The 26,346-nt window shown below is 38.1% G+C and overlaps 1 protein-coding gene across 2 annotated transcripts in view; it reads left to right on the top strand.

Moving 5' to 3' along the window:
- Positions 1–26,346, top strand: part of FANCD2 (FA complementation group D2) — a 70,972-nt gene that overhangs the window by 5,792 nt on the left and 38,834 nt on the right. The window contains exons 4-19 of one of the 2 annotated variants that reach the window (XM_074198595.1): positions 234–301; positions 1,044–1,147; positions 1,461–1,521; positions 2,717–2,769; positions 2,961–3,039; positions 5,221–5,345; positions 8,524–8,611; positions 9,184–9,288; positions 9,792–9,892; positions 10,103–10,208; positions 11,294–11,329; positions 11,985–12,128; positions 15,301–15,435; positions 18,994–19,125; positions 20,037–20,147; positions 24,093–24,202. In XM_074198595.1, coding sequence (XP_074054696.1) covers positions 234–301; positions 1,044–1,147; positions 1,461–1,521; positions 2,717–2,769; positions 2,961–3,039; positions 5,221–5,345; positions 8,524–8,611; positions 9,184–9,288; positions 9,792–9,892; positions 10,103–10,208; positions 11,294–11,329; positions 11,985–12,128; positions 15,301–15,435; positions 18,994–19,125; positions 20,037–20,147; positions 24,093–24,202 — 1,558 coding nt within the window. The other variant, XM_074198597.1, reaches the window with a different exon arrangement.

The following is a 26,346-nucleotide window of genomic DNA, read 5'->3' as shown; positions in this document are numbered from 1 at the left end:
CTAGCAGAGCTAGGGTTTATATTCTTAAGAACTTGTATGGTTTTGATGCTGGTATTAAGCTAAAAAACTTTCTTTTGGTTCATTCAGGCCAGAGACATGGAACCTCGTAAAATTTGATAACATTTGGGAGAGTTCTAGAACTTGAAATAGTAATCTGCATTAAAGACAATCTGCTTGAAATTTAAATTTGATCATTGCTTCTGACATCAACTTTTTTATTTTTATTTTGTAAGCTGTGGATCAAGCAATTTTCCAAAGGAAGCTCTCTCAATCCTTGAAGAAAAACCCTTCTTATCCCAAAGTATGTATTTCTTGCTCTGTTTTTTCTGTTTTTGCTAGAAATATTTTATACTGAAGCATGGTCAGCTTGAAAGACATCCTTGTAGAGTTGAGATAGGTTAGAGAGATATTTTGCCATTGACAAGAAAACTCTAAATCAAGTGTTCTTAACCTTTCTCATGAAATGGGCCCTTTGGGCAACTAGGTGGCACAGTGAATAGAGTACCGGCCTGGAGTCTGGAGGACCTTAGTTCAAATCTAGCCTCAGACATGTAATAATTACCTAGCTGGTGACCTTGGGCAAGTCACTTAACACCATTGCCTTGAAAAAAATCAAGAGGAAAAAAAGACAACATATGTGAAATTGACCCCTTTAGCAGTCTAGTTATGCCTGGGCACCCATTCTCAAAGTGATATTTTTAAATGCATAAAATAACACATACATTATGTATATGGGCTTACAAAGAAAACTACTTCTATTAAAACACAGTTATCGGGGGAAGCTAAATGACTCATGACAGAGTACTGGGGAGAGACAAAATCAACTAGGTAAGTCAGGAGGACCTGAGTTCCTTTTGGATCTGAGATGCTTACTAGCTTTGTGACCCTAGGCAAGTCATTTAACCCCAGTTGCCCCTCCCCCCTCCAAAAAAAGCCTGAGACATTCAGTTATCAAAATTAAAGAAAAAGCAATTTTATGAACCCAGGTTAAGAACCCTTGTTGTAAATCAAACATTTTATTCCCTTTTTCTCTTTTCTTGAAGACAGTGGAGGAATTTATTAGTGGCCTGGAGTCATATATAGAAGATCGAGACTGTTTCAGGAACTGCCTCTTGTCTTGTGAACGACCACAAGAAGAGGAGACAAGGTATGGAAAGGAAAGAGTATCTAGTACAGTGGAGATATGACATGGGTACAGTATCTCCCTGGGCTAGAATGAGGAATTGAAATTTCTGAAATTTCATCATAAGTTATGTATTCTTTTTCTCCATCCCAATTTGCTCCCCCACTCCTATACTTCAGCTTCTATGAGAGTTGAGAACCAAAGAGTTTTTCTAGAATTTTTTCTGTGAGTCAATATGTCGCTTGTACAAACACAGTAGAACAGCTACAGTTTGGTGAGGAACCATTTTTTCATTGCTCATCCTTGAGAGTAGAGTCTGTGTCTCTGTTTTTTATAGTGTGGCCACTCCTTACTATAAGAGCCTCATTAAACTACTGCTGGGAATTGACAATTTACAGGTGAGATATTTTTTTTAACCCTCCCCCCCCATAAAAATATAAAAAAAATGATAGTTTGTGTGAGTCCAGTGTAAATAATTCAAGTACTGTTGAGAGGTGAATGTAATGATGGTGTTGGTATGTTCAACTATTTCATGACCTTGTGTAGAGATGTAAATAACAGGACATATAGAAGGCAAATTTGGAGACTGCTGATAACATGTGAAATCATTTAGCAGTATAGAAACCATCGAACTTCATGCCCAGTTGGTAGAAACGGCTAAAATAAGAAGCTCGCAGGTAGCACTTCTTCACATGCTATTCTATCCCTCCTTGCCCCGCAGTATGCCAGGGCCTCTGGTGTCATAGCTATCTCCTGACCTCTCGTATCATGCACTCCAGCACACCTTAGGGCTGTGCTGCTGTTTAACTGGATCTTCTTCCAGGAGCTTACTGGGCCATACATCTGGTGATTGACTTTTCACCCAGTAGCCCTCTCTATTCCAAGTCATGTCCTGATTTCCCTTATCTCTCAGTTTTTCAGCTTTGAGTCTCATGCATCTCTGCCAGCTCTTCCTTTTTTCTAGTTTGTTTTTTCCTTCATCCTTTACCTTCAAATTTTTTTTATTCCATTGAAAGTCCTGAGTATGATTTGGTCAATATAATTCTTCAGTGGGGAATCTCAGAGATCTTGCTTGAATATGAATTTGCTCTGCAGCACACACAACAGAAAGGTCATTTGGCCCTTCCTTCTACATTTGTAGACAAGTGGGATCTCACGTGTTCTGAAGCAGTCCTTATTTAGAATGTCAGTCATTAGGAAACTCCTTATATCACACCTAAGTGTTCTGTCCATCAGTCCTCATTTCTGTTGTCCAGAGCAGGACTAGGCAAATTCCTCCTCTAGTTGACTTAACAATCTTCAAATACCTTTATGGTTCTTAGTTAAACTTCCTGTTACTACCTGATGACTGAGTTAAATAATTCATGTACTGAATCTGCAATTAGCACCCTTCCACTAAATATTCATTGAGTGTCTAGCTATTCATGGTGCTTTGCTGTTCATTAGGACAAAGAACATATTCTTGCTGGGTTTTTTTTAAAAGCTAAATATCCCTTTTATAAACTGAGATATGTAGAAAAACCTTCTCTGATGGTTTAACATGTATATGTGTGTATGTTGTGTGTATTGGTGTGTGTTTATTTTTTTTTACAGCCTGCCATTATCAGAATCTTATTTGAAAAGTTACCGGAGTTTCTTTTTGAGAGGTAAGTGTCAAATGTCCAGAGAGATCCAATGTGATCTGGAAAGGAGTCTCCTTCAAGAAAGTTTTCTTTGAAGTGGCCTCAGCTTTCCTGAAAGTCTTACATAGTAGAAAGAAAGCTTCTGTATGTTAAGATTTGCTATTCATATAAGAAAGACTAAAATTTCTTGTGTTTCCCCTTTCCCAACATTTCAGTGTTAATAATGATGGACTCAACATGCCTCGGCTTATTATCAATCAATTGAAATGGCTTGACAGGATTATTGATGGCAAGGTACCTACTTCATCGTGTTTTTTATTTATTTTCTAACTGTAAGGATACACTTTTTAAAACTAAAATCTTTTTTCCAGTCAACAAGCATTTTTTTCTCTCCTCTGGATGGGAGGAAGAACAAAGAAAAACCAAAACTCTTGAAACAAATATGTATAGTCAAATTAAATTAATTCCCATAATGGCCCATGTCCAAAAACTTTGCAATTTGCAACTTTTCCCCCTTTTGCTACTTTTTTTTGATCAATTTCTTTTTTCCATGTAGTATAGTTTATTAAGAAATAATCATTGAGAATGATGGTAGTGGTAATGTTTAACAATTTACCCAAAAGAATTCTTGTTAGATTATATTCATTAGAATTTATTATCTTGGGGCGGCTAAGTGGTGTAGTGGGTAAAGCACTGGCCCTGGAGTCAGGAGTACTTGGGTTCAAATCCAGTCTCAGACACTTAATAATTACCTAGCTGTGTGGCCTTGGGCAAGCCACTTAACCCTATTTGCCTTGCAAAAAAAAAAAGAATTTATTATCTATTTGATAATTTTCAATATTTACTATAAACTTAATAACAAAAATATTCTAATATTCAAATAAAGAATTGTTAACCTTGATCATGTTATAAAATATAAATAAAACAAAAAAATACATCCAACAGTTTCTTCTATGCTTATCATTTTTTATAGCAGGAAAAAGCAGATTATAGTCTTTTTCCTTGTTATATTTTTCACTATAAAGAGGAAATTTTTAATGTGCTTTTATAAGGTACATTGAAATCCACTCAACTATGATAGCATAGACTTTTTTTATAATATTATTGTGTATGTTTAGTTATCTTTGTACAAGTTGTTCCCCTATTTCCCCTATCCCCAAGTGAATGTAAGTTTCTTGAACAGGGCCTAGCTTTTTTTTGTTTTTATATCTTCTATGTCTGGTACAAAGTCTGGTACAAAGTAGATATTTAAAGGAATGCTGAATGAATGAATAAATGGAGTCCCATCCTAGGTATTAGGGAGGTCAGGAGTAGGTTTGTGTGTGTGTGTGTGTGTGTGTGTTGCCTACTTAGCCAGGGATTAGTCAAAGTGATATGAAAGTTTGAGGCCAAAATAATGCCTTATGTTGGGCTCATTTAACCCAATTTGACATGTTGCAAGTTCACCTGTGGTTGAGTGGAAGTGTGATCTTAGACTGGTGGTCTGGGCTGTGATGCTGTTGTCTAGGAATCATATATATATATATATAAATATATATATAGTGGAATTATAACTGAGGCTTTTGAGAAGTGGTCAGGGCTAGATGAGAGGGTTATCTGCTAGTCTCAACCAGGCAGAGGTGTGGGCTCTCAGAACACTAAGAGTGGAGATGTCCAGTAACCTATCCAATAAATGGTAGACCAAGATATTTAGTTCCATTGAAGGGACTGCCTTTGATTATGGAATCTAGTAAAACTCCAAACCAGTGTTCAGATTTTACTGAAAGTATATCCTAACTTGAAGGTTTACTGCCAGCTAAATCCTATGATTCAGTAATGGAATCAAAAGTCTATCTACCATGAATTACATCTATTTAAACTTTGCCAACATCATATTAATAAAGAAGTGTCTAAAAGGTCTATCTTACTGGCCCATGCCTACTGGAAATGTGGGCCATTTACTATCATGTGGGCCATGAACACCATCTCGGTGGTTAGATTCTCCCAGAGAATTCTAGACTGGTGGCCTGGGAAAAGGGGACTTGAGGCTAAAAGAGAAAAGTCAGGCAAGAAATAAATGCTTTAGGATAAGTTAACATCTATGAGAGCTGTTAAGATGCTATGGCACTGGGGCAGCTAGGTGGCGCAGTGGATAGAGCACCAGCCTTGGAGTCAGGAGTACTTGAATTCAAATCCGACCTCAGTCAATAGCTGTGTGGCCTTGGGCAAACCACTTAACCCCACTGCCTTGAAAAATCTTTAAAAAAAAAAAGAAAGAAAGAAAAAACTATTATCTGCATTTTACAGATAAAGCAACTAAGATCCAGAGAAGTTAAATGACTTGCCTAAACTTGGTAATTGGGCCTCAGGTAATATGGCACAATCTCATCTGTTGACTTTTCTAGGCTCTGAAAAGATGCTATGGCACTGCACAGTGAATGAGACATTGTCTTTGTCCTCCTAATTTGCTGGATTTGGATTTTTTTTACCTTTTAGGACCTTACAACCAAGATTATGCAGCTGATCAGTATTGCACCAGTAACTGTACAGCACGACCTCATAACCAGTTTGCCTGAGATAATTGGAGACTCTCAACATGGTGATGTAGCTGGAGAGCTGAGGTACCATAGGTGGAGAGCCCCTTCAGCAGGATCTTGTTGGAAATGGGTTTTGTCATTTTGCTCTAAGTGAGAGGGTCATCCTTCTTCCATTAAGATATTACTGGGGGGTGGCTAGCAATTTTTTTATAATTTTATATATATATGTGTGTGTATGTATATATATATATATATATATATATTAAAAAAAATTTTAGGTTTGCAAAAAAAAAAAACCTAAAAAAAGATGTTACTGGACAACCATTAGAGCTTATTTGTTTTGGTTTATTTTCCCTGTCATGTGTTCATGGATCTAAAGCTGTCAGGGGTTCTCAGAAGCCATTTAGTTATTTATTATTATCTATCTATTTTTATTTTTATTTAAGGCAATAGGGTTAAGTAATTTGCCCAAAGTCATACAGCTAGGCAATTATTAAGTGTGTGAGGTCGGATTTGAACTCAGGTCCTTCTGACTCCAGGGCTGGTGCTCTATCCACTGCACCCCTAGCTGCCTGTTCTCAGAAACCATTGAATCCAAGCCTGTACATGGACTGCTGTGGAAATTGGGGCCCCAGGAGAGATAAGTGACCCACCCAGAGCCGTGTGAGCAACATGAAGCAGAGGTGGGATTAGAGGCCAAGGCTTCTCCCTCTGGAGTCATTGCTTTGGCTCCCTTGGGCCTTTTATGAGCACAGCTCTTTAGCACTAGGGTCTGACCAATAGGTTTAGCTTCATTAGTGTGTCCTTCCAACACTCTGAACAGATTAAAAAGTGATAGTGGACTCAAGACAAGGTGGGGGGGGAGCATTCTCAAGTGACAATTTTCTTAACCTAAAGAGATTGATTCCTTCTTCCAGCTGCATCAGTGGTGTTTTTTTAACTCCATTTTTAGTGCTTCCATTTCCTTCAGTTTGTTTAATTAAGGAATTCTTTGCTCACAGATTGAGTGAAGGGCAGACAAACTCAGGGCAGATGGATAACAGCAGAGTTTGATTTGAGGAAAAAATTCATATTTGGATATCATTTCTACTGATGTGATATTATTTTGATGGAAAAATAGTTGTGTCTAAATCAAGATAGTCTGCCAATATTCTCTGTTATAATAATCCCTAATACCCTGCAGGAACCTGAGTTTTCCACTGCTGAAGGGTATTCTTTGGGATATTGCCTCCCTCCACTCCGGTCTGAATTCAGATCCCTTGTTTGTAGAGGCTGTTAAAGACTCCAATCCTCTGGGACCTCTCACAGCTCCTGAGGATGATTTCAGGTTCTTTTAGAAAAGAAGTCTTTAGCAGGCCTGGAGGTTCATGGGAACTTTGAAATATGCTGTTCCTTCATTTGTACCTCCTGGAGAAGGGCAAGGCTAGATTGAGGGAAATGTGAGGAAAAGAAACTTTGCAGCAGCCCCCACCATAGGTCAGGACTTGTGCCAACTCTCCAGGAGATAAACATCACTACTTTAGAGGAAAGGGAATCTGGATCCCAGCAGGGTTTCTTCATTGACCTGATCTGATTCAATTTGAGATGACCTTTTGCAACATTGCTTTGAACACTGTGGATGAAAAGGAAAGGGTCCACGTTCTTTCATCCACAGTGTTTTCAGGGTATCCATCTTGTGCAAGGAATTCAATATTCTTTGGGGAGTTCTTTTTTGAAAAAAGAGAAAGTGTATGTCTTGCCCTTCAGGAGATTACAAACTAATGGAGAAACCAGGTACGTATAGAATTCTGCAAAGAGAAGTGGCAGAAACAAGAGAGATGTGCTGAAGTGGGAAAACTGAAATTTGAGATAGGAATAAGAAATTACTCAAGAGCTAGGTAGGACTTGACTTAGTGGGGCATATAAATCTTGGTTACATTTTTAAAAACTGAATTGAAGATTTAATTGGTACAGAGAATTCATATTGGGGAAATTGTCTTGGGGATTTTTTGTTTGTTTTTGTTTTTGCAAGGTAGTGGGGTTAAATGACTTGCCCAAGGTCATACAGCTGGGTAATTATTAAGTGTCTGAGGCCGGTTTTGGACTCAGGTCCTCGAGCTTTATCCACTGTGCCACCTGACTGCCCTGGGGAATCTGTCTTTACTGATGCAGATTGACACCTTCCATTTAGAGAGTTGCTAGGTCAGAGGCTAGTGTCTTAGACATTGTTTATTCTGACCTGGTCTGGAGTCTTGAGGAATCATCCAAGCTATGTGATTTATAGCCATCAATTAGAGAGCCAAAGTGTGGATAAGCTAAGTACACGAAGGTCCCAGATTTAGTGAATCCTGTATAAACTAGTTATCAAGAGAGGCCAAGTAACATGATGTCAAGAGACACATCTTTGAATTGAGGAAGATCTGAGTTCATATCTTCTCTCTGACACATACTAGCCATGTGACCTTGAGCAAGTCACAAAACATCTCACTGTTCTGTACTACTCTCTGAGACTTTTAGGTTGCAGAGAATGTGCCAGTCAGATCCAGGCCCTATCTTTGTATAAATCAGTATCAAGGAAATGTAGCTCCTTGGACTTGATGAACTTTTTTATTTTCCATGTGTACTGCTGCCATTATCAGATTCTGCCCCTTGGGCAGGGACTTGGAGATATGAGATGTACCTGTTGATGAATCCCTGACTAAGGGTTTGTTGGTATTTAGTTAAGGAGGTTTATTTTGTGTGTATAAAAAAAATCTGTCTCATTAGCTGAATTTTTTCAAAAATATTAAGTTTGAGTAAGAGCTGAAATAAAATAGACTGAAACCGAGTCTTCTTTACTAGGACACCAGTTCTATTGGCACACAATATTGCTTCTCCAGATTTTTTTTTTAATTTTTGAGGAAAGACTATGGATTGAAGGAGAAGAGGAAAGTTTGTACTTGTTTTAGAAGCAAAGTTTGACTTTGTCACTTTAAGCCCTTAGTAAGAACAGAGGGGATATTGTGGCAATGGTTTGCTCTTTTTCATGAAAAGGACTCATCATCTTATCCACCAGGATTTTTCCCACATTGTTCTAGATTGGGCTTTTTGTGGACGTCTTTCATCCTTATGTGGCTTCCTAATTCAACCCTTTGAAAAGAAAAGAAAAAAGATGCTTTTACCCTACATAGTCCATCATGATAATGTTATCTGAGCCCACATCTATAGAGAGGGAAATTTTCCTAAGTTTGCATTCACCTGATTCTCTGTTAATTCTTGTGTAATTACTGCTACTTGTACATAGTGACCTTCTGATGAAGAATACAACACTGACAGTCCCAATCCTGGATGTGCTCTCTAGTCTCCAACTTGATTCAAAGCTTCTGTCTAAGGTAGGGAAGGAAGGAGAGACAGCCAACTGCCTACCAGTTTTTCAAGGAACAGATGCTTTTAAAGAAAGTCATTGTGGTGAAAATTGTATTTTGAAAGTACATTATCTTGTTTACTCTTTTTTTAGGGCAAGTGGGATAAATAAAAACTTGTTTTAGAGATGAACTGTAACTTAAACTGCAGCAGATTAATGGTTCATTTTGTTACTTAGATTAAAGCAGAGAGAGATTTTGTTGTTGTAAATATTCATAATACTGGAACTTTATTGAATTCTGTGCATAGAAAGAATGTATTCCCACACATCTACCCACCCCCTTTCTTCTGACTTTGAAAAATTCAGGCTCCAAAATCTGAGAAGATGATAATAATAAAATTATGTGTATTATATATCTTTGGTAATTACCTTTTTTTATCATTCAGTTTCTTTGAGATTTCCATTGAGTCAGATTTATTTCCTCCCCATATTATATACAAGGCACCAAGAAATTTTCTATTTTTTCCACAGGTAGTAGATAGATCTGAGTATTGAATTTGAAAGACGTAAGTTATAAGGTAGTCTTTCTTACCATTTTAGGTTCGTCACTTAGTAATGGATAAACTTTCAGCTGTGACACTGGAAAATTTACCTGTGATAATCAAGTTCATTCTTCACACGGTCACAGCCACAGATGCATTAGAGGTACATTGTTATTATTTACTTATCAGCTACCTGAAATTTATGTCTACCTACTAAACACTGCAACATGCATAGATTTTTGTTCAGCCTTTAGGGAGTTTCTGTTCTGAAATGAAAATGAAACTTAAAAATATGAAGTACTTTTTAATTCATACTCAAAGAACCAGAAAAAAAGTGCTAATCTTTCCATGAATTTGTTTGTATTCTTTCCCCCCATCTCCTGATTGATTAGTGAATCAAGGTTCCACCTGGGAACACAGAACAGCACTTCTGGTCATATTCTTTCTCATGAGACCATATTTGCTTTCTTATAGAATGTCAAACACTTAGCATTTTGAAGATTAAGACACCTCATTATTATCAATCTTTTATATTAAAATAAAAGTTGGTATTTCATTTATTTAATTGTTCCAATTCCCCAAATTTAAAAGAATGTCAATATCATTTTAGTGCTTTGAGTATATCCATTGTGATTAGAATGTACCAGGAATCTTTGCTTTCTGCAGGTGATTTCTGAGCTTCGGAAAAAGTTGGATCTAGACTATTGTATTTTGCCACCTCAGCTTCATACTTCCCAAAGCAAGTTGAAAAATAAAAGTCAAGTGAGGTATAGTAGAACTTAACATCTCTTTCGTTATCTACCCAAGGAACAAAGCTCCTCTTGTGGTCATCAGAGAAGCCACTGTTCTGATTGTTATTTGAAGGACAAAGCACTTAACTGGGCAGTCTCCTGAACGCAGCCTAGCTGCAGTGTGATAGAGAGATGCTTCTGGTTCATGGACATGGATAGACATGTTTTTCCCCCCTCTACTTATAGTTCGGGAAATCAAGATAATAGCAATCAGGACTGTGTTTCTCTTCTCTTTGATGTGATCAAGTCAGCTGTTCGATATGAGAAAGCCATTTCAGAAGCATGGATTAAGGTAATTACACACTCCTTGAACAAGACCTTTGTGTATAATTAGCTCAGTTGGTTAGGCTTTGTCACTACAGAGACCACTAGGGACATGGATTGGATCCTTATAGAGATAAGTGAGCTTTTGGGTTCTGCCACCACATCCTCTGCTCCCCTTAGTCAACTGCTCTGCAGATGTGTGATGCCAGTTGCAAGGATGCCTGAGTAAGATCTGGACAAACTGATCCCTCTTTTGATATGAAGGCTAGTGGCTTTATTAATTTAGAAGGAAATGAAGGAAATGTAATTGAGAATTGCCTTCTTACTAATCATCGCACTTAAGTGTCTTTCTACCTTCCAAAGATTTCTATAGGCCACATGTACGCTGCAAGTTGATAATAAGATAAAGTATAACTGGAAAATGGCACTGATTTTATAAATGATGTGAAAGAAGTAGTGAGATTTGGTAGTGGCTTTTTATAGTCCTAAAAAAGAAGTACACAAAGAAATACAACTGGGGCAGCTAGGTGGTGCAAGTGGATAGTGCACCAGACCTGAAGTCAGGAGGACCTAAGTTCAAATTCAGGTTCAGACACTTAATCTTTACTTGCCCAATGACCTTGGGCAAGTCACTTAACCCCATTGCCTTGTTAAAAAAATAAAAAAGAAATACAACTTAAAAATGTAATGACTGGGATAATAGTTAACTACCCTTGGTTGGAAAAGTGAATGGAAAGAGAAACTCAGGAAGAAAGACAATCCTTTGTGGATTGAGTTTCATTTTATCATCCGTAGATATTTATTGTCTATCTCCAGGGTATTGGGTGCTGTGGTGGGTTCTGGGTCTACAGAAAGGTGGAAAACCTTATTCCTGCCCTAAGGGGACTTAGAATAACTTACTCTAGTGGTAACTTGTGTTGATAGAGTTCCTTGGCATCTACAAAGCACTTCATTTATGTGAGATTAAATTGTATCATATTATTATCACCATTATAGGGATGTGACAGCAGACTGAGTGACTTAACCTTGAGTCCCTCCACTGGGAAGGACTGAAATAAAAAAAGGGGCTACATTCAACTGCTAAATGCTCTTTTGTTTCTATTTTCTCTCTAGGCAATTGAAAGCATTGATTCTGTGTCTGACCACAAGGTGACATTTAAGTTCCATAATTCTTCTTAATCAGATGCATTTTGGTTTGAAATTTAGAATTTGACCCTTTCTTAGAAACATAGTCATACTTTGGGGTTTGTGTTTACTCTGTAGTGTCTCTAGAAACCATTATTAGTGATGTCCAAGCATCTTGGTGATAACTTCTCATATGATGTGACTCCATTCTTTTGTTCATTGTAACTATAATGAACCTTGACTGACCAAAAAGGAAAAGTTGTAAATTCTAAATTAATCTTTCCCATTGCACTCAAAGACCAGGTCTTCTCTTGTAAGAAAGTGGGAAAATGGGGAAATTGCATTTTAGCTGGCATCTCTCTAAGCTTCATTCTTATATATTGCCTCTGTGGACCCCCCACTATTGCTCTCTGTTCTTTATTTCACTAATAGTGGAGATATGATAAGGCAGGACTAAAATTTCCATCCACCATCAGAAAATTGACTCCTTCCAGAGAAGCAGAACTCCATTCTGCCTCTCTTCCTAGTTTCTGGGCCATTTTGTCTCTTCTGTCTCCTTGTTCTCTTTTTGCACAATAAAAGTGAAGACGTCCCTCCAATAGTTCTTTGGACTTTTTGCTTAGATGTTTTGTTGACCCTGTGCAGTTGATTCATCTCACTGTCATTTTTCTTGTGGAAGGTTCTTGACCTGCTGATGCTTCTGATCATCTATAGCGTAAACACTCAAAGTAAGAAGTACATTGAGAAAGTGCTAAGAAACAAGGTTCAGTCAAGTTGCATACCAGAGCAGCTACTTCAGAGCACCTTCTGCACATACACTTCGGTAAGTTTCAGAGATTTTGGAGGGTTGGACTTTCAAGGTTGTCTAGTTCAAACTCCTGGCCATAATATTTTTGTTTTGATTTTGCAAGGCAGTGGGGTTAAGTGACTTGTCCAAGGTCACACAACTAAATAAATAGTAAGTGTCTGAGGCAGGATTTGAGTTCATGTCCTCCTGATTTCAGGCTCAGTGTTCTATCTACTGTACCACCTTACTGCTCCTTCCTGGCCATAATGACAGGTGCAGGGACATCCAGCCTCACCTTGAGCACCTATAGTAGTAATAACTAATACATGGTCCCATATCCCTTCTTTTCCCAGTCAAACTCCTAGAAAAAACACTATTACTTTTGTTTTCTCTCATTTCCCCCCTCAAATTTCATTCACTGACAGTCTGCCTTCCGATCTCACCACTTAATTGAAATCGTCCTCTCCAACATATGGATCTTTATCTGTTAAATCTCACCTTTTTCAGCCAATTCTTTTTGATATCTTGCAGCTTTTGTCCTGTGGACTGTCCCTTTTTCCTGGAAACTTCCCTTCAGTAGCTTATGTGGCATCATTCTTCTTAGTTCTCTTCCTACTTGTTGGACCATTTAGTATCTTTGTATTATTATTCTTTTTTTGTACAGTGGAAGTGGAAGTGTCCCTTAAGACTCTGTCCTGAATTTCCTTCCATTCTATTCTGTATTACTGTGGTAATCTCATCAACTCCCTCGGGTTCATTATCTCTCTTTATGGACTCCCAATCCATATATCCAATCTCAATCTTTCTCCTGAACTTCAATTCAATTGTGGCCAACTGTCTACCAGACCTACACTTATAAGACCTGTTATAGGCAAGTCAGGCTCAGTATGTCTGAGATGGAAAGGTATTACCTATCTATTTCTACTAATGTGACCCAAATTCATGGCTTTGGAATCAACTTTGATCTCTCTTCTTTCTTTCTCGCCCAATTCCCCACCTCCACCATATCCAGTCAGGTGCCATGCCAAGTTTGGTTGAATTTCTCCTGCCACAGCATTTTAGAACTTCATCATTTCTCCTCTGAATTATGACCAGAGCCCCCTTTTTTATTGCTTTTTGAATTTTACAATTTTCCCCCCAATCTTGCTTCCCTCCCCCACCCTACACAGAAGGAAGTCTGATAGTCTTTGCATTGTTTCCATGCTATACATTGATCAAAATTGAATGTATTGAGAGAGAAATCATATCCTTAAGGAAAAAATAAAATATAAGAGATAGCAAAATTGCATAATAAGATAACTTTTTTAAAAATTAAAGGTAATAATCTTTGATCTTTGTTTAAACTCCACAATTCTTAATTTGGATACAGATGGTATTCTCCATTGCAGATACATTAAAATTGTTCCTGATTGTTGCACTGATGGAATGAGCAAGTCCATTGAGATTGATCATGACTAGAGCCTCTTAATTGATTTCTCTTTCTCTAATCTCCTTTTCTCAATCTTCTCCAAACAGCTACCAAATTGATAATATTCCTAAAACATCCATTTGATTGTGAAGCATTCAGAAGCATAGAATGGTTCCCTATTACCTCTAGGATCAAATAACAAAAACTACAACCTGGCATTTAAAAAAAAGATCCTACTTGTATTGATATCTTTTATTTTTAAGTCATCTTTATTTCTGAATTTGATCTTCCCTCTACCCCTCTCCAGAGAGCCTTCCCTTTCCAAAAAAATCAAAAAGAAGGGAAAGGGCAGTTCAGCCAAACTCAAGTACCTCTCCCTCTACTTTCTGCATTTGTTTTTCTCCTCAGACTGACTTTCTTGCGGTTCTTCAATCTCTAGTCTGGGTACTGGCTATTCCCCATCTTGGGAAGGCTTGGTGTCCTCTACTCTGTTTTCAGGAATTCCTTCCTTCCTGATTCTGACCCAGCATTACCTTCTACTTGAAGCCTTTCCTGATCTTCCACAGCTGCCAGTACCTATGCTCCCTAATCCACCTTCCATTGATTCAACATATTCTTTTATTTGGGTATATCTGTCCCTAGATAATATGTTTTATTTCTATCCTTGTATCCCTTTCATCTAACACAGTATCTAGATGCTTATTGATTGTACTTCTCTGAATTCCTCAATATTCCTGAATATCCTACAATATTCTGAAGTAATGCTGTGACTATTGGTATATATGAGCACTTTCTTTTTCCTCTTGGAAGTATATACCTAGCAGTGACATTTCTCAGTCAAAAAGGTTGGATATTTTAATTATTTTTTAAGCATTACTCCAAATTGTTTTTCAGAATAGTTGGACTTATTTATAGTTTAAATAATGTGCAAGTATACTCATCTCTCCAGTATTAAATAGTTACTGAATTTTCTAAGTATCAATGAGTATTTTGACAGCCTTATTATTGTATTTTCCATCACAAGTCTCTTAAAATTGTCTTTCATTATTATACTGCCAAAATGAACAAGTCTGTCAAGGTTGATCATCACCCTGTGTTGTTTTTTAAAGTTCTGCTCATTTCCACTCAGTATCAGTTCATGCAAGTTTTTCCAGGGTTTTCTGAAATCCCATCCCTCTTGATTTCTTGTAGAACAATAGTGTTTCATCACATACATGTACCACAATTTGTTCAACCATTCCTCAATTGATGGGCATCCCCTCAGTTTCTAATTCTTTGCCATTATAAACAGAGCTGCTATGTATATTTTTGTACATGTTCGGTTTTTACCCTTTTTCATGATCTCTTCAGGTTATAGACCCAGTAAGTGGTTTTCTGGATCAAAGAGTATGCACATTTTTATTGCCCTTTGGTCATAATTCCAAATTGTTCTCCAGAAAGGTTGGATCAGTTCACAGCTCCACCAACAAAGCATTAGGGTCCTGGTTTTCCCATATCCCTTCCCAACATTGATCATTATCCTTTATAGTCATATTGGTCAATCTGAGAGGTATGAGGTGGTACTTCAGAAATGTTTTAATTTGCATTTCTTTAATCAGTAATGATTCAGAGCAATTTTCATATGATTATAGATAGCTTTGATTTCTTTGTCTGAGAATTGCCTTTTCATAGCCTGTGACCATTTAGTAGATAGTTTATATTAAAGCACTTTGTAAACCTTAAAGCACCATATTAATGTTAACTATTTTTTTAGGATCAGCAGGTTGAATGAACTTCCCTGTCTCATTGACTCTCTTTCAGGTTCTCAGAGATGTTTTTCCATCCATTTTGACACTGGCTCAGAGTTTGCTACACTCCACAGACCAGAGTGTGATCTCTTTTGGCAGCCTGCTTTACAAATATGCCTTTATGTCATTTGACACATATTATCAACAGGTATTGGACATACATAACTGGGGAAAATGGACAAGTGAGAGAGTTATAAATGGATAACTTGTTTCATTTCTGTTCTTTTTTTTTTTGCTATTTGGAAAAATTATGATTCAAGCAGCATTTGAATTTAGTTTTGTTGCTCCATTTTTCAGTTTGGCTACAGTGACAACCATCAGTTAATTTCTGAACTGAAGCATGTTAGTTTTTTTTTAATTTGACTCAGTAGAGCAGGGATCATTAAATAATTTTAGAAGTAGAGTGTGATAAGGAGAGAGGCAGTTTCAAAATTTAATTATAAATAATCTAGCTATCTATTGAGCTTGGAGCTATTTTCCTGAGGAAAACATAAGAGTGTGCTAGCAATATGCTCCAGGACCATGTTCACTTTTTTTGAATGAGCCCTTAATCAGTCTGGTAATGCCTCTAGACTCCTTCTCAGAATAATATCCTTAAATGTTTAAGATTACAAAGGAAGGGGCGGCTAGGTGGTGCAGTGAATAGAGCACCGGCCTTGGAGTCAGGAGTACCTGGGTTCAAATCCGACCTTGGACACTTAATAATTACCTAGCCGTGTGGCCTTGGGCAAGCCACTTAACCCTATTGCCTTGAAAAATCTAAAAAAAAAAAAATTACAAAGGAAACTGATTATGTTAAAAGAGAGTTATTAATTTTTTTAACTTCATGGTTCTCAGGTTAAGAAATTCTTTCCCAGACTCCCATAAACATGAACCATGAAGTAAAATGGTAGCAGTTTTAGCTCTTTATGGAGAAATTATGAAAATGATACTGGGAAATCACATTGAGTAGGGTAGAAAAGTCATTAACCAAGGAGTCAGGAGAGATCCAGGGCCCATAAGCTCTCTGACTTATTATTTTGTGATAGATATGAGTCACTTCATTTTTTGAACTTCCATTTTCTTATCTATAACATGACATTTATGGGATCACGATATAGATTTAAAGCTGACAGGGTCCTCAGAAGCCATCAAGTCTAATTTCCTCACTCTAAAGAGGAGAAAACTGAGCATGAGAGAGGTTAAGTGACTTTCTCGTAAGTTTCTGAGACAGGATTCAAACTCCAGTCTCCAAATCAAGCACATTATCCTTTGTACCACTAAGTACTACGTATTAAATTTGCCTCAGAACACTTAAATGATTTACCCAAGATTCACATAGCCAGTAAATGTCAGAACTCAGGTCTTCCTTACTCTTAGCCTTATTTATTGTACTACATAGCTAGGTATTGGACTTGAAGAGTAATAAGAACTCCTCCAACTTTAGTATTTAGTCATTCTAAATACATGGATGAAAGGGAAGTAAAAAATTAAAAAACAACCACAAGAATCTGCTATAGGAGTGTGATTTAGACCACTTAGATCTAGAAGGATCTTCTGAACTGAGGAAAGCTGTCTCTTCAGCATCATCTTCACTTACACTTGCTGTTATAAATTTCCAATTTGTGCTGCCAGACCTCTAACCATACCCGGATTAGAAAAGGGAAAGTGCATGCATGCTAAGAAGATAGAACTGAACTAGAAGTTAGAACAGCTGTCTTAATAATGTGTGTGAATAAGCAAATAGAGATATAAACATAGATATATACACATAAACATGTGAAAAAATTTGGAACAGATCTGTGATTGTCCATAGTACATGTTATAACTGCTGAGGAGCTTCTTCTAATACAGTGTTGGTAACTTCTCTGTGATGTGACCTGGGAACTTGGAGAATTTCCAGAGCAGGGAGAGGTTAAATGTTCACAGAGATAGCCTGTGTTAGAGGTGGCACCAGAACTGAAGTCATCTTGTCTCCAAGGCTAGTTCACTGTCCTCCAGACTACAAAGCTGCTTACGCAAAATGGGATTTTAGCACCAGGAAGCACTTAAGAGGTCACGAAATTGAGCCTCTTCTTTTTATAGATGAAAAAACTGAAGTAGGGAAAGGAAAACAATGGACTCACAGTCTTATGTCTAGTTAAAAATGAAAGGGATGAATCAAGGAATGTGGTGGGTGCAAGCAAACTTCTGCCCCTCTCATTCCAAAGGTCGTGTGGCCAGCACTGAGACACATCAGGCCCAGAATCTGCTGAAGATTTGAAAAATATCCAAGTTGGAGTGGAGTATAAGACCACCATACTGCATTTCTTGTTTCACCTTTTTTTATCTGACCTGCTACTCTAATGCCATTGTCAAATCCTTATTAGTAAGTTTATACATCCAGAGAAAGGCAACCAAGATTGTGAAGGACCTTAAGTTATGCAGGGTGATAATTTTAAGGAATGGGGGGTGTTTCTTTTTTTTTTTAATTTATTCTTATTTTGTACAAATGATGGTTTTTTAATACATTACTAAAATATTCTTGTTTAAGAGTAAACATAACTCCCCCTCCCCCCAAAAAAATATAGATCTGCATGAGCAATAAAGTAAAGGAAAGAGAAAAAAATTTAAAAAGACCCAAAATAAAATAATAATAATAATCATAGTAGGGGCGGCCAGGTGGCACAGTGGACAGAGTACCGGCCCTGAAGCCAGGAGCACCCAGTTCCAAATCTGGCCTCAGACACCCAACAATCATCCAGTTGTGCAGCCCCAGGCAAGCCACCGAGCCCCATTTGCCTTGCAACCCCCCCAAATAATAATAATAAATGTGCTTTTGTCTGTGTTTCACCTTTTTGTTTTCTTACTAAATCCTTATTTATTTTGGGGGTTTTTTTGGCAAGGTAGTGGGGTTAAATGATTTGCCCAAGGTCATGTAGCTAGGTAATTTTTAAGTATCTGAGGCAGGATTTGAACTCAGATTCTCCTAATTCCAGGGCCAGCACTCTATCCACTATGCCACCCAGCTGCCTTGAACCCCTTATTTTTTTTTATCAAAGATTTTATTTATTTTGAGTTTTACAATTTTCTCCCAATCTTACTTCCCTTCCCCCACCCCCACCCCACAGAAAGCAATCTATCAGTCTTTACTTTGTTTCCATGTTGTACATTGATCGAAATTGAGTGTGATGAGAGAGAAATCATATCCTTAAGGAAGAAACAAAAAGTATAAGAGATAACAAGATCAGACAATAAGATAGCTGTTTTTTTTCCTAAAGGGAATACACCTTGAACTTTGTTCAATCTCCATGGTTCTTTGTCTGGATACAGATGGTATTCTCCATTTCAGACAGCTCAAAATTGTCCCTGATTGGTGCACTGATGGAACGAGCAAGTCCATCAAGGTCGAACATCACCCCCATGTTGCAGTCAGGGTGTACAGTATTTTTCTGGTTCTGCTCATCTCACTAAGCATCAGTTCATGCAGATCCATTCAGGTTTCCCTGAATTCCCGTCCCTCCTGGTTTCTAATAAAACAATAGTGTTCCATGACATACATATACCATAATTTGCTAAGCCATTCCCCAATTGAAGGACATTTACTTGATTTCCAATTCTTTGCCACCACAGACAAGGCTGCTGTGAATATTTTTGTACAAGTGATGTTTTTACCCTTTTTCATCATCTCTTCAGGGTATAGACCCAGTAGTGTTTGACCTTTTCTTAACTGCTTTTTTCCTTTCAGGAAATAATTAGTGCTTTAGTGACCCACGTCTGCAGCGGGAACGACTCAGAAGTCACAACTGCTCTTGAGGTTCTCTCAGAGCTGGTGGTTCTCAATCTCTCTGCTGTGAGACTGTATGCTGTCTTTGTGAAGGTTGTATCTGTTAGTTTAAGTGCTTCCTTTGGGGGGGGGGTAATAGAAGAGAGAAGGATGTTTGCCCTATAGTCCCACAGCAGTTAAATAGCAGATCTGAGCAGTTCTAAGGAGGAGAGACAGGGCTGGGTGAGGAAAGAGCTTTGGATCTGGAGCTGAAGACCTGACTGAGTAGTAGCTGTGACCTTGGTCAAGTCAGAGTTCTCTCCTCCCCTTGAGCCATGCTCCCATGATCTACTGGGGGTGGTGGTGGCTTCAGTTCAGGAAAACAAACCTTTGCAGAACAGCAGCAGACTGGACTCTGAGCTGGGGGAGACTGGTTGGAAGCTCTGCTTGATTTACAGTGAAAGTCGATAGTTTTTCCTCTTAGTTTTTGAAGTGATTATAACTTAAGCTTCTTGCATTGTCTTTGAAATTTATATGCAGGCACATAGGTACACACAGACACACACACACACACACACACACACAGATGTGTGTATTTAATATTAGCTAGTAAGATTTCAAAATGATATAGTTCATGGGGGCAGCTAGGTGGCGCAGTGGATAGAGCACCAGCCCTGGAGTTGGGAGTACCTGGGTTCAAATCCGGTCTCAGACACTTAATAATTACTTAGCTGTGTGGCCTTGGGCAAGCCACTTAACTCCATTTGCCTTGCAAAAAACTAAAAAAAAAAATGATATAGTTCAGTTCCTTCCTTTCACAGATGAGCAAACTGAGACCCAGAGAGTGGAAGAGATTTGCCCAAGAATAAACAGGTAGTAACTGAGCTAGAATAAGAATGCAGGTCTGTCTCTAAATCCAGAGTTTTTCTACTATACCTTTATAGGCAGCAATTCCACCATGATCTCTAGGAAATATTAATTATTCTAGCTACTGGTCTTATTACTATGGCTTTTCTCCTCCACAGGGCATTCTGGATTATCTAGATAATTTGACCCCTTCTCAAATACGAAAACTGTTCTATATTCTCAGTGTACTAGCATTTAACAAGGGACATGAAGATAGCAGCCACATTCAGGTAAGAGACAGCATGGTGGAACAAAGCTGTCATTCTATATTTTTCCTCTATTTTTCAGCCAGATTCTTTGAAGAATCTCTCTTTGCATATTTTCTCCACTTCCTCCACTCAAACACTCCTCATTCCTTTGCAGTCTGAATTCCCCTCATCATTCAACCAAAACTCTCTCCAAAGTTATCAGTGATCTCTTAATTTCCAAATCTGATATATTTTTCTCAGTTCTCATCCTATCTCAACCTATCTGCTGCTCCATTAGAACCACTCTCCTTTCTGGGTTTTCATGACAATACTCTGTCCTGATTCTCCTCTTAGCTTTTTTACTGTTTCTCCGTCTCACTTGCTGGCTCATTATTCATATCATATTTTCCTACTGCGAATGTTCCCCACAGTTTAAACTGAGCCCTTTTCTCTTCTCTCTCTGTGTCGGGGAGACACACACACACACACACACACACACACACGATTGACATAGTGTTTTAATTTTAACTATTATGTAGGTGACTTACAGATAGAACTTTGAATAAGTCAGCAAAGTTTGCAATGCTTGACTTGACCTTAGGTGAGAGAGGAGGACTGGATATATAGATCTAAGATCATCATGGGTTTCATGCATAGGACAAGAAAGGCTCTTAAATTCAAGGTACCAACACTTAAATCAGTGCTGATAGACAAATATGTTTTGATTTTTAGCACCCACTGCCCCTCTCTTTTACTTTGCCACCACTGCTTCAGAAACAGAAGAGGGCCACATTGGACTGGGGCCATTTTGTAGTTTTCTTTCTTATAGGTTGTGATGGTCAAAGAATTAATCAGCAAACAGCTAGCCTAGTGCAGATGAGTTTCTTATATTTAATTAGATTGATTATCAAAATGTAGACAATCTGTCTCCGTAACTTTATATAAGCCTGTCCAGAATGGTAGATTCTACCAGAACATGTACTTCCCTTTTGACATAGCTTTTGACAACTTAAGGTCATATATTTGCCATGTCTGGCAAAGACCACAGTATTCTCTGGTGGTCTGTCATCCAAGAATTAGCTAGGGCTTCACCCAGGACTAAATGAGACTAGATTAATTGCCTTAAAATACAGCTTGAGTCCCCTCTCACCCAACTTAATTACTTTTCCAGAATCCCTCATTACTTACCAAATTAAGTCCAAACTCTTCCCCCCTGCATTAGGCACTTCTATGTTTTGGTCCTACCTTCATTTCCAGTCTTGCATTTCTTCCACTGTTCTCTATAGTCCAGATAACTTGTACAACTTAGGGATCCTGGATATATTCATCTCTTTCTCACAGATGTGTATCTTTTATGGCATTCTCCCCTAATCTCCATCCACTGAATTCTTGCCTATTCTTCAAGGCTAAGCTCAAATACAAATCCCTGCCATGAAGCTTTTCTTGATCCTCTTCCTCCTAGCCAGAAACATTTTTTTTTCAACTCTCATAGCCCTCTGTACCCATCTAATTGTATTTGAATGCCTCTAGTTCCGCCTTTTAAAACTACTGTGAATGTTTTCTCTTCCCTCCTACAGGTAAGAAAGTTTTCCTGTAAGCTCGGTGAGGACAGGAACTATATGTTACATTCTAATTTGTATCCTTAATAGCATCTTCCACAGTGCTTTATGTTTGTTACCTAATAGCATTTGGTAAATATTTGTTGAATTAATAAATATTAAAATGGATGAGCAGATTGTATTGGAATCCCAAATTCCTGGGATCAGTTCATACATTTATATAGAAGTTATTGTGGACTCTTAAGGTGAGGAACAACCTATGTAGTACCTGATCAGAAGGCATCCAATCCCATCTTTTCCCCTGGCATGAGCCTTTCTCACTTAGATTTTTTAATTTACATTTTTAAATTTTATTTTATTTTATTGTTTCTTGATTTCTCACAATGTTATCAGCTTCCCTTAGCTCCATTCTACATTTGAAGCTTCAGAGGGCTTTTTTATCTTCTTTTCCATCTGGTCAATTCTGTTTTTTAAGGTATTCTTCTCCTCATTGACTTTTTGGATTTTTCTATTTGACCTGAACTTGTTTTTATTTGTTTTCCCTGTTTATTTGGGGGGTTTTAGGAGGTTTTTTTTTTTTTTTGCAAGGCAATGGGGTTAAGTGGCTTGCCCAAAGCCACACAGCTAGGTAATTATTAAGTGTCTGAGGCCAGATTTGAAGTCAGATACTAATGACTCCAGGGTTGGTGCTCCATTCACTGCCCTACCTAGCCACCCCTTGAATTTGTTTTTTGTTTTGTTTTGTTTTGGTTTTGGTTTTGGTTTTGGTTTTGGTTTTGGTTTTGGTTTTGGTTTTGGTAAGGCAGTAGGGCTGAATTTGTTTTTAACATATTATTTTCTTTGGGGTTTTTTTGTTTCTCCCCCACCAAACTGTTGACTTTGTTTTCATGGTTTTCCTGTATCTCTCTTCCTAATTTTTCCTCTACCTCCCTTATTTGATTTTCAAAATCTTTTCTGAACTCCTCCATAGCTTGATATTAATTCCTATTTTTCTTGGAGACTTTGAAAGCAGAAACTTTGACTTTATCATCTTCTGAGTGTGTATTTTGAAGTGTTTATGGTCAGATTCTTTTTCTTCTATTGTTTGCTCATTTCCCTAACCTTTGACTTGATTTTAACATACTTGCCAGGCTTTTCAGTGTTTTTAGGACACCTTCCCAGGGATCTCAATTCCTTCAAAGTCTTATGAGAGGCTCTGATTGCCTGTACTCTAGTCTGTGGGTGACCACAGGCACTCCCCTCTGCCCTGGAACTGTGAAGTGGGTCCCTGCTCTGCTATGGCAATAGGAGGTCCTAGACTGTGTCCAAGGTCTGAATATGGACAAAACAACAGAATTCTGCCCTGGGGATAGTAGAGAGGGACCTCAACAGTTCCCCTGACCCCTTTACTGTCTGTGGGCTTGAGTACTCTGGAAGCAGCTGCTGGGTAGCTCTGCAGATTCCCAGACTGAAGCTGCCCTGGGGTCTGTGCTAGCAGAGTTTTCCTGCTGATCTTTCAAGTTGTCCTTGGCAAGAGATCTGGAAACCACCCCTGCTGCCATGAACACAAGCACCCCCAGGGACCCAGGTATCCCATGGGGTGTTCCTAGAAGGCTGGAGCTCCTTCTTTCCAGGGCAGCATGACCCAGGCTCCACTGTGGCCCCTTCTAGTCCTGATGGAATAGACCCTTTCCTTGGATCTTCTAAGTTGTCTTGGGCCGGAAAATTGTTTCACTTGGTCTTTCCATGAGTTTTGCCACTCTAGAATTTGGTTAGAGTCATAATTTTAAGGCATTGGGAATGTTTTGGAGGAGAGCTCCACCCCCCCAATTTTAAAATTTTATCAATGCATTTTGTTTTTACATAGCAGACAGATCCCACCCAACAAGCAGACAAACATTTTTGTATATTTCTTTAGAGCAATGAATTTGAAGCCTTTAGGAATAAGGAGCCTTCTACATCACATAGGAACTATGTGAAAGATGTAAAGTTGAGAAAGAAGTTGGAAGTGGCACAGTAAACAACAATCAAGTAAGGGAAGACTTTCCACCATTTTCTTTTGTGGAATTCCTCAAAATGCCTTGTGGAACCTGGGGAATTTGAAGGAACCACATTTATGGAAAACAATTTAGGATCAAGAAAAAAGTACAAAGATAAATAGCATAAGATAGAAATTCTGGTATTTTTTCCTTAGGACTGGTCCTGAATACTCTAGAATCTGTCATGCCACATGAATCATTCTATTAATTACAGCATCATAGATTCCAAGTACATGAAATAGGCTGATAATTTTCCTAAGAAAAATCATATTTCAGTTGATGCCTCTAAATATAAATGAAGAAGTAACTTTAGTTTTCCACGTTCACTTGTAGACTGGTTGGAAAATATGTTCATAACTTGTTAAGAATAACTAACAGTTTCTTTCCTTATTTTTCTATATCCTTTGCAGGATGATATGTACCTTGTAATTCGAAAGCAGCTTTCCAGTACTGTATTCAAATACAAACTAATTGGAATTATTGGTGCTATCACTATGGTGGGTAGTATGGCAGCAGACAGGTGAGAATGAACTGAGTTTGTGCCTCTAAAGTTGTAGATTAGGAATTGGCATTATGGTCATGGGATCTTAATGATAACATGGGATCTTAATGATAAATGATAACACCCCTGTTTGCTACAGCTTAGATCCAGAGAGGTATGATTTTCTTGCCCAAAGTCACAGAGCTAGTGAGTGACTTAAGGAGGATCATAACCTACCTTAAAGACAGCAATGAATAGTAGAAAGAGCCTTGGATGAAGTGTCAAGAGAATCTTGATTCTGGGCTTCACTCTGACAACACTTAGCTGTTTGACCTTGGGAAAATCACTTAAAACTCTTCCTCGATCTATTAAATGGACAGTTTGGGCTAGATGAATAGTAAGGTCCCTTCAATTTTAAGATTTCCATCTTCAATATTTCTTGCCATTTGGTCCTCTAAGATATTAAGAACATCAGTAATAATGCTAATTTCCCCTTACTGACCCACCCAAAATCTAACTTGTTTTCATTTTTGCACAAATCTGTCAGACAGACTTCACTAATTTCCCAAATAAAAGAAAAAGTTCAGTTTGTTTAACTAGCTAAACAAGCAAGAATTTGTTCCTGATTGGTGGGCCTTGTCCTTCATTATCAAAGAAGTCCAAAACGACATCACTAAGTTAGAAACAAAAAGTTACAGTGTGTTAGACTTGGCTGATCAGACCAATATGATCTTGGAATGCTCTTCTACAGGTCAGGCACAAACAGTCCATGTGAACTCCTTGGGTGGGTACCCTAAGTTTATGCATCTTGTTTCCTTTGAGCTTCTTCAATTCTACTTTGCTCATAATGCACCAGCACCCTCTCTAGTTATAGCTCTTATAAACATGTTCATGGTGCAATAAAAATAACAACAATTGCTCTAGGGAAAAATTACCCTTGGGGAGGCCTTAACCTGTATACAAAAAGATGGAAATCTGCAGCTGCTCATTCTCCCCTTTATTTATTAAATGGGTTTAAGTGACTTGCCCAAGGCCATACAGCTAGGCAGTTATTGTGTCTGAGGCTGGATTTGAACTCAAGACCTCCTGACTCCAGGGCTGCTGCTCTATCCACTACACCATGTAGCTACCCCTATTAAATGAATATATATAAAACCAAGCAGTGAACTCCAGTTTATACAGAATGACTCATGGATTGGAGATTCAGACTTGAGAACTTTGTATAAGACAGGAATTGTATAGTTGTTCTAGGGATTGGTTGGGGCTGAAGTCCCCAAAATATTTTCACAGCTCAACAGCCTTTCATATTCTGCTGTATTGGCCAGTATGATAAGAACTGACTTTTTGTAATGTTACTTTCATCTTGTCTCTGACATTTTGGCCATTACTCCGTTGATGCACTATTTGTAAAATTGGGCTTCCAGGTTCTGGACTATCCCAAATAGCAGTAAAGGGTTTGGGGGCCTAGCAAGGTGATGAGCTTGGGGCAGGGTGACTTCTCCTTGGAATTGATTTGTCAAGGTATTTATAAAAGTGCAGGAGATACTTTTAGACTCCATATGAGGGTCTTTATGATATAGCAAGAAAAGCATTGAACTGAGTTAGGAGACTTCAGTCTTAGTGCAGGCATTTTTTAGCCCTGTGACTGTGGAGAAGTCATTTATTTACTCCTCAACCTCTTTTATGGAAGAGAGAATATTCATCATGGTACAGCCTGCATACAGCACAGGATTTTTGTGAGGAAAACATTTTGTAAACCTTAAATAGCTATAGAAGTCATAGGTCTTTTATTTGCCCTTTGAATTATTCTTTGACTAGGAGTTGTTTACATTGGTGCACTTCATTTGATAAGGATTTTCAGTGCTGCAGCCCATATGAGCTTCTCAGGGAAAATGGGCCCCATTGACTCATTTGTAGCAAAATATTCTGCACCACATTTGTACAGTTGAGTTCATTGTCTTCCTGTCAAAATCTTGGCTCCTTTTAACTTCCCACTTTCCATCCACAGTGTGGCTCACACCCTAGGATCACTTGGAAGCATTTCCTCATTCTCACATCCAACAAACCCTCAAGTTCTATCTGTTCTATTGCTACAATCTTTGCTTCTTTCCAGTCTTGCTGAAACTTCCATAGTTCAAACTCTGATTAAATCTTAATTGATTTTCCTGTTTACTTCCCATCTC

This window comes from Macrotis lagotis, chromosome 8 (assembly GCF_037893015.1).
Source record: "Macrotis lagotis isolate mMagLag1 chromosome 8, bilby.v1.9.chrom.fasta, whole genome shotgun sequence".
Taxonomy (NCBI): domain Eukaryota; kingdom Metazoa; phylum Chordata; class Mammalia; order Peramelemorphia; family Peramelidae; genus Macrotis; species Macrotis lagotis.
This window is presented reverse-complemented; position numbering and strand designations above follow the sequence as displayed.